We start from the raw sequence: 11,931 nt of genomic DNA on the forward strand, positions 1-11,931 counted from the left end.
TAATGCGCAATTAACTGATTGCCTCTGGAAGTCTGCTTCTTACAGAAACACAGCTCCCTTATCATCAAATGTTACAGCATGCCACTGCCCCTTATATATATTCACATAAATCATTATTTTCAATATTAGTTTTATTCTTATCTAACATAAAAATTAAAATATACTCATATTGAAAATTTCATTATTAAATTAAAAATTTCTTCTGAGTATTTTATCATTGACTAGTTGAAATTTAATCAAAAGTAATGTAAAAAAAAGTGTGATTTCGGATTATTCAGAATCCACTTAAATTAACTTCTTAAATTAATAAAAGTGCATTACATTTGACTATTCTATTGAATACATTGCGCAGCAAGAACTTTCCATTTTTGAACATACACTGCTGTTTTGCTTGGACTTATTTCTCTTCCTTTTTTCTGTTGGAAGACATTCACTGAAATGAAGTCTTAAAATGCCTATGATCTGATATACAGTGGAACCGCACTTAACGAGCACCTCGCATAACGAGTGATTCACATAACGAGCAAATCAAATTTTTAAAAAATGACTCGCTTAACGAGCAATGTTTCGCACAACGAGTGACAAGGAGAGGGGAAGTCCCAGATTGCGTGCATGCTCCATCATGCCATCATCTCTGATTTTTTTGCTTCCTGCAAATTGAATTTGCATTCCAGGTTGGTTCATTCCATACTAGAAGAAAAGATGAAGATGATTCATACTCCTTAGCAATGTACATTGTATAATTTTCTTTGAATAAACGTTATACATAAAATACTGTATTTACTCTTGTATAAGATGATCATGCATATAGGACGAAGTGTGACTTTAAAGATCAAAATAAAGAAAATTAGATTTATTAATACAATTCTAATTTTATTTCGTTTAACCAGAAATAAATTATCATAAAATGCACTATGTGCATTTGATGACAATTTAGGCAAACAACCATGTTTTCTTGACGCTATCACCTTTTGTCTACTTGAACTCGCTCTCTGAAGCTTCATTACAATTCTTCTCTTTTTCACTCTTACTCCACAAAGCATCGACCTCTGATCTGTCAAGTGAATTTAAAATGCAGTATTTCCTGAATGACTGCTATTAGCTTTTGAAGATTGCTTTTATTGCCTTTCCACGCACCTGATACCCATGTAGCAAAAAGAAAAGATCATAATGCACTTGACAGGAAAGAGTTTGTTTTTAATGATTCAGAATGTACAAATATTCATTAAAAATACCAATTTAACAAATATGAAATAACTACATTTATAATCATTGCTAACTGACCAGCTATTTTCGGATCATCTCTTTAAAAGCGACATTCACCTTGACCTCGATAGCACTCGATAATGGCAGCATGAACTATACACAGTTCACAAAAATTATTGCAAAAATGCAAAAAATCCTTCGCTCGCGCATATAGGACAACCTAGGTTTTTCAAGCAGTGAAAAATGAATAAAAACATTATCTTATACACAAGTAAATATGGTATTTGAGTATACTTTTCGGCATGGAACGCATTATCATATTTTACATTAATTGCTATGGGGAAAATTGTTTCGTTTAATGAGTGTTTCACATTACAAGTAAAGTTCTGGAACAAATTATGCTCTTTAAGCGAGGTTCCACTGTACATAGTAGATGACCAGCCAAGAACATCTGACATTCTGTCACGATGTAATCTTTTTTGATCCACATCTTCATTTGTAATGTGGCCACTAATTGATTTTAAGGATTTTGCACATCTTTGGTGTGTGTTTAATGTTTTATGAACTTATAAACTCTGCTACTGTAAATTGTCATTCGTATGACAATACATGTAGTAAACAAATCAATAAACTTCTAGCCAAATTCGTAGTAATTAGTATTAATACAGCCTGACAGATATCTGACAGATTGTTTGGTGGTATGATAATGATACAATAGAGTTTTTTCTTTTATCATTAATAGACCGACATAACAAAAATACAATAGATGATAATAAAACCCCCATAAATCTCATCAAACACATTTGAATTACAAACATTTTCGACCATTCTGAATGGCAATTTCTAGGAACCGCATACAAAATATAAATGCAGTTCAAACTATACAACAGAAACTAAGATAGAATATTAAGATAAATACCTCAAGACATTACACATTTTAATATCAAATTTTTTTTTACATCATTCAATTACATAAATATTTATATAGAATAAATTAATTTTTCTTTATTAATACTTTATGTTTTCAAGAAACAAACTCTAATCACAAACTATTTCAAAACTGCGACTCCTGCTATTTTAGTATTACGGTGGCACAGTGTTCGAATATATAAACTGTACTTCCATATATATTCGCCTTAAGACTATTGACCGTCCAATGTGTGAAACGATCACATTGGATACTTTGTCATCTAATGAAAACCTATCTTTGGAGATCATGTTTCTTCACAGAGCCACACAGATGGTAGTTATAAAGTGTCAAGATCCAAAGTTTATGTTAAATTGTTTCCGTAACACTACTAGAAGGTTCTGGGCCATATGCCATACAACTTGTATCCAGCTAACTTGGTTTAAATGTAGCTCTGCAAACAGACCAAAAATTCTTTATAAAGTATGCATTCCCTACCATAAAACTGGATGAATACCTCAATGTATACATGAATATGTAGCAGCACAGTATTTGTAAATCACACTACCACAATACCCAAGCAGTAGAAATTACAGTTTTAAAGTAGTCCTTGATCAGAAATTAATTGATCAAGTGTTAGAGTATTTTAAAAAGTTTACATTCCAAGAAAAATAGTTTGAATCAGAAAAAAAACTTAATTTTTTCTGTACCAAAAATATTTTCAATTTTGAATGTTATACTTTTAAACTGGAGGTTATTTGACTGATTATATGAATATTTATATCTGAATGATTATCAAAATATCTATTTGTCACATACAGTGTCTTCCAAAATAAATTCCACTATTTTAAATTACTGTAATTACATTAATTATTACCTGAGAAGTGTAAGTACACCAACTAATAGAGTAACCATCCAAAGTGACATGAGTAACGTCTGATTCTGCAATATGAGTAATCCACGAGAGCCATAGAATTATGGCTGCCATGGGGCGAGTGATATGCCATAGCAGGTGTAAGAAGAATTTAACTATCAGTCAGATGTGTAATGTGCATCAAGTTTCTCAATGTGCAACACATTGAGAAACTTGAATAATTTTCCAAAGTTTTGATGTACATTAAAACATTCTCTTATAATAATTTACAAATGATAGCATTCCTTTTGGAGACCCAGTTTACCTGACATAGAAGCATAAATAGGTTTATATCTTGTATGTATATAAATACAACACATGGTATAGAATTCAAAAACTGTATAAAATTAAAACATAGGCAATTTATATCAAATGCATAAAGATCAAAGTGTTGTTATTTTCATAATTCATTATGTAATTTTAATAATAAATTTTCTTTATTACTTACTTCTGACTCTTTTACATGTTACTTCTTCATCTGTTATCAATTCCTGATCAGTAGAAAGTTTACAAGCATTCAACTTTGTTGTAGATACTCCAACTAATAAAACAAAATGATTTTCTCATTTAACTTAAAAAAAAAAAAACATATACAATATATAATGTACAACAGGCAATAATGAATAAAATAGAAAGACAAACAAATTCACACACTATATATAAACATGATAAAGGTATGAGAACACACAAAAAATACACATTTTACCGCCTGTGCTTGACATGAACAATTTTTTGGCTTTCTACACCAAGTATCCTTTTGTACTAAATCAGTCATGCCCTACGACTTTGTAACTGACTCCTTTTCCGTATCACGAATCTAGGATAATTAACTTCCAAATATTACAGCTAGGAGTGCCACAGGCAGTCTCATCTCAAAGCACATAGTCAATTTACTACAAGTCATATTTGTAACTGTAGCTATGTGCTTTCATCAGTTACACGAATGTGTAATAACTTTACTTTGCACAATGTTTTCATAACAGATTATAAATTTTAATAAAAACCTTCATTTTACAACAGATATTGCAATATGTTTCACAAATCACGGCTGGCTGCAGTAATATGCAGTAACACAGCACAGACCAACATAGGGTTGGAACATTGCTGTTTTAAAAACATCATTGGAGAAAAACATTGATGTCTTTCTTCTGGTGTATAATAATAATCATAGAAATCTTCTAAATGTATCAATAACATTGATGTTTTAGGATCAAAACATCATTATTATTTCATATTTGTTATTTATGCTTTTAAACTTTTTTAGTCAAATGGAATATAAAATAAGATAAAAATGAAAAAAGAATACTTTGTATAAAAACTAACTGTTTTTCTCTTACATATATGTCACGAGTAGCATAATTATTCCAATAGCCAGTAATATTAGAAAGTAGATAGAACAGTTTACACCTGAATGTTCATTGACTCAAGAACTTCAAAAAGCTCTTCTTGCTGAATTTAAAAAGCATTTTTGAAAATAGAAGATTCTGCTATACTGGTTTTAATCACAATCCTAGATCCCAGATTCACAGATGTCTATTTCGTAAACTCAAATGATAAAGTAAGAACCGTCGGTAGATCGGCTAAACTTGTACAAGAGGTTGAAAGCAATCCATCCTAGTCTGAAGAATCTGATTGTGGTCCTGTTGCTGACTCAGGTAATCTTGAATACTCAAAACAAATTTATTAATTAACATTTCACTTTCATAACTATAACTTTGTATTTTGTTTTCAAATGGAATTTTTTCTGCATGGAGTGAACACTAGCAGGTTGTTCACGAAACATAGCAAAAAAAAATGTATATATACTGTCTTGAAACCAGTGGGAGTGGGTGTCATTCCAAAACTGTCACAATTTTCACCAGTCCACCTGGATGACATGGAGACAATTCATTTGCAATATGGAAAGAGACGGTGAGAGTTAATTCACCTTTGCAAAAAGTACCATAAAAGTATTTATCAATTGTTGGCACACTAGTGCCTTCAGAAAGATTATTTTCTCAGGCAGGCAACATGATCACAGCAGAGAGAAGTAATACGACAGGATCCCGTGCAGGAACGATTGTATTTTTAGGCTCTCCGGATAATAAATATTGGGGTCTACGATAATATTTTCAATTATTTATTATTTTATTTAATAAATTTATGTAAAAACTAAATTATTTATTCTTTCATTTTTTTTTCTATTTATCTAATTTTTCATAAAGATCAATGTTTTTTCTATGATATATTGATAACATTGATGCTACTAAAATTCGATGTTGAAAACATCAAACATCAATGCTTCCCATCAATATTCCAACCCTAGACTATCGTGGATTCATGTTTAGCATTGTTATAAGAGATAGTTCTGGATTTTTTACTTTTAAATTTCATCCTGTTTTTGAATGTCTTCGAAATTCCAAATAAGCCAATTTTGACGGGTCTGCATCTCATGAAGGCTCATGTTTAGGCTATCAGTTCCTTTGACATTTTTGCCCCTATGGGCATGGGCCACGGCTCTGGCAAGGTGCCGAGCATGTCATTCATAGCTCAATCTGTACTGAAAGCAGTGGTCACACCTAGAGACTTCCAACCAAGCAGGTGACTGCAACTGCAACAAGCGCGAGTTGCACGTGCCTCGGCTTGGTCACATTGATTGTTGGCACTGCACAACTCCAAAACATGCATAAACCAATAAAATTACAGTAAATTGTTTTTACTACTTTAGTGAGTTTACCGACACTTTACGTTCTACTTCAGAGTATTTACAGAATTTTAGCCACTTTTCTTATTAAAATGACAAGCAGATCCTTTTCTGCAACGAATAAAAAAAAGGCAATCATTTTGTTAGAGCTGGAGAGAGTATGCAAAGAGAAAAATAACAGAAAACATTCATTCTGGGTTAAAACTTGGAAAAATGAAAATCAATGGGCTAAACAATCATGCATCCACCAGCTGATGAAGGTTTTCGGATGCCAAAGGTTATCACGGATATATTCACATGGATAAGAATACTTTCCAAAGTATTTTAAGGAGGATAACCTCCATAATAGATAAAAAAGATAAAACTTCAAAGATGCATATTTCACCTGGAGAACATCTTTTGTTGATACTTCATTATTTTCAATGTTGCCACCGTACGACATGGCACAAACGTGTTTGTCGATTGGATGCGCATTTGCAATCGGCACAAGTAGAACAAACTTTTTGTTTCTAGTCACGGTTGCAGTCGCGCTGGTTTCCGAAGGGGGTGTATTAGTTAACGAGAACAACTGTCACGGTTGCCGTCGTCTGCATGGCTGGAAATTCCAAGGTGTGACCAAAGCTTAAGGACACTAGTTAGAAGTTATCTAATAAACTTCCATCCATTTTTCACAGAAATGTTAAATTTATTCCCACATTACTTTGGATCATCATTATCAATAATGACAATTAGAAACCATTAGAGTAGTCTTCAATATATGCTTTCAAATCTTCAATTGCTGCATGGAAGAGTTGAAAAATTCTCTTCACAATACTCAAAGAGAAAAGTAGTCACACGTTGAGTAGAAATTACATTTAAATCTTTTTTTCTGTATATAAATGTACATAAACAGGACCTAAAAGCAAGAATACACGTGGCACACGTGTATTCATGCTGTCAAAATTCATTACGTCACAATTAAAACTCAATTAATTCCACCGAAAACAAAAGTATACGTTCTATACGACGCATTTACCATTTTTATTTTTCTCCCTTTTGAGAGAAATATGTACGATATTTTCGAAAACGTCTTCATCGCCTATAAACTTCACGACGACTTCGCCGTCTTTATCTTCTGTCATTATCACTTTTACAACTTTACCGCCATTTTTGATAATCGCCACCTAGTGATAAAAGTTGGCAAAAGTTTTATCGCTAAGTAAAAGTTTGATTTGGTTTTAACTGAAGCACCAAATTTTAAATGTTAATGTTCATGTGCACTTCTTTCATTGTTTGAAGTATAAACTTAAAACTAAAATCTAATCATTTTCAATTTATGAAGTTTAAATTTTATTACAGGTATCTATGTACTGTACATTTTTTTTAACTCTTTCCGCCCTGTTGGCACTAAGAGGGCCTCTTTTAGAAGGCCCATTATGGGTTCGGCCAGGCCCACAATGGGGCGACCAGGTGGTGAGGGACGGGGCCCGACATATCCGAACGGACCACCCCCCGAAAAATTCCTGGGGATTATTCGACCCGTTCGGATTCTATCTCGGGTCTCCCAGAGCAGTAGGCTGCCACCTTGACCGCTCGGCCATCCGGCCGTCTATCTGTATACATTGAATCCATCTGTACAATTTGGAGGAATTCAAGTTCCGACACCAAACTTTGGAGATATCCTTTTCATTAATTTTTTTTTTTTCAACTGACATAATAATTCCTTTAAAATATTCCTTAATGAAAAACACATTATCATGCAAGATTTAGATCAAAAGATAATGAAAATATTCACAAGAGAAGTGAGTGCGTCTGCTAAAGATGCAACTCAGAAGTCAGGAATTGATAAACTGCTACCAGGGGTGACTATTGATGATTTTCTCTTTAATCCATGTGGATATTCTATGAATGGTTTACTGAAAGGAGTAAGTTTTGTTTAATCTTTGAAATCAATTTAAAATTGATGATTAATAATGATCTTATTTATATGTAGGGTTATTACATAACAATTCACATCACACCAGAACCACTTTGTTCATATGTGAGTTTTGAAACTAATATTCCTCAGGTTTGTAATAAATTATAGGTAATTTGGTTATTTATGTAATTCAACTTCAGTCTTATCGACAAAATCTACAATAAGACAAGTCTTGCCAAAACACACATTTTATTTCTTAATATTAAACTTTTCTAACGGTGTAGTTTCGAAATGCATTTTGTAACTAGGATGTTACAAAAAAGTTAAGGATTTGAGAAATGTTTTGGCAAGACTTGTTACTGTAGATTGTCACAGCAGTGTTTTTGAATGTTTTTCTTATCCATGGACCAGTAAAATTATGAATAATTTTGCATGGACCAATAATTATATGCAACTATGAATTATGCTTATCTACAGTTTCTGTATGTAATTGTAGATTACTATTTAAATGTCATCTGTAATTAACTGTGCCAGTGTCGGTATGATCAAAAATTTTTCTGTGGACGCAGTGCTAGTTTGAAAAATATCAGTCCATAGACCAGTAATTGAAAAACACTGGTATAGAGCCGTGGTTCTCAATCTTTTTGAAGTCAGGGAATACTAAACTTTGACAACCCCCCACAGTACACTAGCTTTAAAGCAGGGGTGGCAAACTTTTTTGAAATCAAGAGCGCACACTGTCTAGTATGATGTCATTGGTGTTTACTGATTACATTCCCATACAAAAGTTATTGTACATTGTATCAATTTTTCTTTTGCAACAATTTTTAATTGTATATTTTAATTTTTGTGGAACACTTGAAGTGGCTTCACGGAGCACCTGTGTTCCGCAGACCATGAATTGAGAACCACAGGTCTAGAGGATGCAGTTGAATTATAGAATTGCATTATATTTGTTTAAATTTGGTTTTTACGTTGAGAATTTTATCTTTAATATTTAGGAATGTCATCATGAATTGATTTCTCAATTACTGCGTACTTTTCATCCAGGAAAATTCATTATGACCATTTTGGCAAATAAGGTATGTAATTTAAGGGTTAGTTTTATAATTCATTTTTAAATTGACAAACCTTTCTTTCTAATTTAGTTATCTCTGGCCATCAACACACACAATGAATTTCACTGTGCCGAATTTCGTAACTACTGTCGTACAGAACTACAGTTTTGCCGCTTCAAGAATTACGATCTGACCTACACCCTCTTTGCCAAAGCTCCCAGTTGAGGACGAATGAAACACCTTACTGGACATACCTCATTGTTTAATGTTTTTCTCTTTTGTAGCCCTTTGCCCATAAGTAAATTTTACAGTCTCTTACTTCCACACGTGTTATGGGGAAAGAATATCGTGATCCATCTTTTCATATTTTGTGGTGAAGGCTGTAAGCTTTGTTTTGATTGGTCTTGGTCAAATGAATGACAGATCAATCACAAATTCGAGCTCGTTTAGAGTGGTACAATGCGTCAGACTGCAGCAAATTCCGGCGTGCTCATACTTAAGTCTGAAATTCCCTGGTAAAATTGCATAAGGGAGGAAAATATTTATTGGTGAGAGAGGAGAAGCCATTGGAAATTATTTTATATATATATATTTTTTTTTTTTTCTTTGCACTTTATATATACAGTATATTATATAATATGTATTATATATGTAGATTTAGAAAATAATTTTGAAGATTTGGAAACATTTTTGTAGCTAAATTTTAGAATTCACTTTTTCAAATGAGGTATGTCCAGATAAGGTGATTTTTTCAACTGTATAATTCTTTATAAATTCTGAATGTTAACTGGTAATAAAATAAATTATTTCAAAATGTTTTAAGGTTTAGATCATTGTCTACAAAATTATTATAAAATTAATATACAAACAAGCATTTATTTATTGTGATATCACAATACTGAGTTGCAATTTTTTGTGAATGTTCTCAATTTTTTAGTACTGTCTTGCCTCCGTACATCATACTTTTCTTGATAGATGATTGGCACGACTATTGCTATCTCAGTTCAGGGAAAATTTTGAATTAAAATAACGGGTTCTGTACAAACATCCAGTTTGTACAGAAGCCGTTATTTGTTTTTGGAAGCACAGCGTTAAGCAAGACTGCGCTTAACGCGGCCTTGCTTAACGCTGATTCGATATAAAGAAGCCTAAAAAAAGCTGAAAATTTACGCTGATTTAAATTCTCGCGGAATTTCATTGATTCGTATATAATAAGATTGTGAGAGGCAGACAATAAGTTAATTAAATTGTTTAAATTAAATGTCGGAAGGTCAAAACGAAAAAGAATGACGAAATGTGAAAAAACCCACACGTCTTATGTCATTCGATTTCTTAAAGAACGTATTCAAAATGACCACCTTTGGTGGTAATACAATCGTATATAGTTGAGCGTGGTATTATGGATGGCGCACAAAAAATACTAATCAGTGAAGGGTTGAAATGAAAAAAACGTCCTTTACACAAAAATTGAGAAGCACTAGACTATTGTATTTTGCATACTTAAACCAAAAACAGTCTTAGTTGCCGTGAGTTGTCATCTATCCTGACGTAGTCATCGCCGAAGCGATGTCGACCCTTCGGTCAAGTGGTGCGGAAGCATAGGGGGCTTTTCGCGCATTGTCACACAAATAATCTTCGAATATTTTATATTTATACAAATAAATCTTACAATTCTTTAGACGTTTACGAGATTTTGTATTTTCATTTGAAATTCCGACATTTTACTTAGAATAAATTTTAGCCTAAACGTAATTTTATATAATTGTAATGCCGGACTGCAATTTTTAATCATATTTAAAATTTATTTAATTTAAAATATATACTCTTGATTTTAGTAGTATCTCGCTTCCTGTACGTCATACTTTTCCTGTTAACAATCCAGTCATGCCGGTCAATTATCTAACTCTGTTCAGAGAAAAATGTTTGAATTGATACAACGTGACTTCTGGTCGAAGCCGTAAGTTTGTATACAGCTAATAGGAAATTAAGAAGTACAAATTAAATTCTGTACACTTTGTTTTAAAAGATATTTATTTCTTTTTATTATCAATTATACATACACAAGTATCTTTAACCAGAAAAAAATTTGAAATGTTTGTATGTATGTTTTTTGAATTTAAGTAAATTGATTTATTTTTTTTCAGAATAAATCCAATTAAGAGCACGATGGAGAACTTTCACTACTAATTTGATCAATAGCTCCTTGGTTTGACAAAATACTACTGGCAGTAACTGAGTTAATACCTGATAAGTGATTGCTTACACCATTTAAATTAGAGCTGAAATGGCTTCTTCAGTAATTTCTTCATTTTGACTAGTTATAGTAACTGGTAAAGGAGGAATGTATTTATCTTGATTATTACTATAAACATTTTGAGGAAACAACTGTAAAAGCTTTTGATGGAAGATAATAATTTCATGACTTGTTTTTAACACTTCATTGTATCTACCATTTGACCATATAGCTCTTATTCTGTATGACCTTCGCTTATAAACTGATTTTACTTTCAAATTAGAAATCCTTGCTTGATTAATAATTTCATTTGCTCTGAAATTGACCATTTGGTTATGATGACATGATGAGGGAGTAGTAGTCACAGCAACTGATGATATTACTGGTGCTACTGAAGTCACTGCAACAGTAGAAACAGAGGAAGTGATGTTTTGGCATGCAGAAACAACTGGCTGCATAGAATCGGGAATGACAGCAGATGCATATCGCTGCCAAGTATGACTCTCGTGACTTGTCTGATTATTTTCTTTGATTAATTTCTCAACAGATAAGAGATGTTGCGTCAAGACAGTCTTCTGGTCAAAGGTGAATGCGGGATGATTGAGAGCCATTGTGATGACCAAAAGCATTTCATTGAGCGATCTTTGATCAGTAAATAACTCAATACAATCCAAATGTTTTGACAATGTTTGGTAAAGAGTATTTGATCAAACATGGTTGGAAGAATGAAGCAGTGCCAGAGACACGATAAACCTACACCAGGTCACGTTGTCTTTAAGATCGATTAGTTTTCTGATTTCGTTTACGTTATTTGCTTTCTGTTCTACTTCTTGGAAACAATAAAAATCTTAGCTCCAGGGGATAACACATGTTTAACAATCCACAAACAATTCCTATATGCTTGGAACCAGTTAATTCTTTGAACAACATGAATACTTCTTCTTTACAAACCATGGCTCATACAGACAATTATTATTAACTTTAATAATTACGTTTCAATATTTCTTCATATGAGTCGCCATCTTGTCTGTCTT

At 32.5% G+C, this 11,931-nt stretch overlaps 3 protein-coding genes across 3 annotated transcripts in view; 1 reads left to right on the forward strand and 2 right to left on the reverse strand.

The window, feature by feature from the left end:
* Nucleotides 1-6,855, reverse strand: part of Orc2 (origin recognition complex subunit 2) — a 24,638-nt gene extending 17,783 nt beyond the window's left edge. Inside the window, exons 1-2 of the mRNA XM_067277479.1 lie at nt 6,725-6,855; nt 3,475-3,567 (exon numbers count right to left, since the gene is read on the reverse strand). Of these exons, the coding sequence (XP_067133580.1) occupies nt 3,475-3,567; nt 6,725-6,830 (199 nt within the window). The 5' untranslated portion in view covers nt 6,831-6,855. The remainder of the gene's footprint in view (nt 1-3,474; nt 3,568-6,724) is intronic.
* Nucleotides 6,856-7,357: 502 nt separating this feature from the next.
* LOC136981150 (S-adenosylmethionine decarboxylase proenzyme-like) lies at nt 7,358-9,431 on the forward strand. The gene is made up of 5 exons (XM_067277422.1): nt 7,358-7,365; nt 7,440-7,613; nt 7,682-7,756; nt 8,608-8,688; nt 8,755-9,431. Exons 2-5 carry the CDS (start codon nt 7,446-7,448, stop codon nt 8,887-8,889), a joined length of 459 nt encoding a protein of 152 aa, XP_067133523.1. The 5' UTR covers nt 7,358-7,365; nt 7,440-7,445; the 3' UTR covers nt 8,890-9,431.
* A 1,501-nt stretch (nt 9,432-10,932) lies between these two features.
* Nucleotides 10,933-11,931, reverse strand: LOC136981198 (zinc finger CCHC domain-containing protein 14-like). Its single transcript, XM_067277480.1, has 2 exons — nt 11,725-11,931; nt 10,933-11,606 (listed from the first exon to the last, which is right to left on the reverse strand). Exons 1-2 carry the CDS (start codon nt 11,849-11,851, stop codon nt 10,933-10,935), a joined length of 801 nt encoding a protein of 266 aa, XP_067133581.1. The 5' UTR covers nt 11,852-11,931.

This window comes from Centruroides vittatus, unplaced genomic scaffold (genome assembly GCF_030686945.1).
Source record: "Centruroides vittatus isolate TY-2023 unplaced genomic scaffold, ASM3068694v2 contig_747, whole genome shotgun sequence".
Classification (NCBI taxonomy): Eukaryota; Metazoa; Arthropoda; class Arachnida; order Scorpiones; family Buthidae; genus Centruroides; species Centruroides vittatus.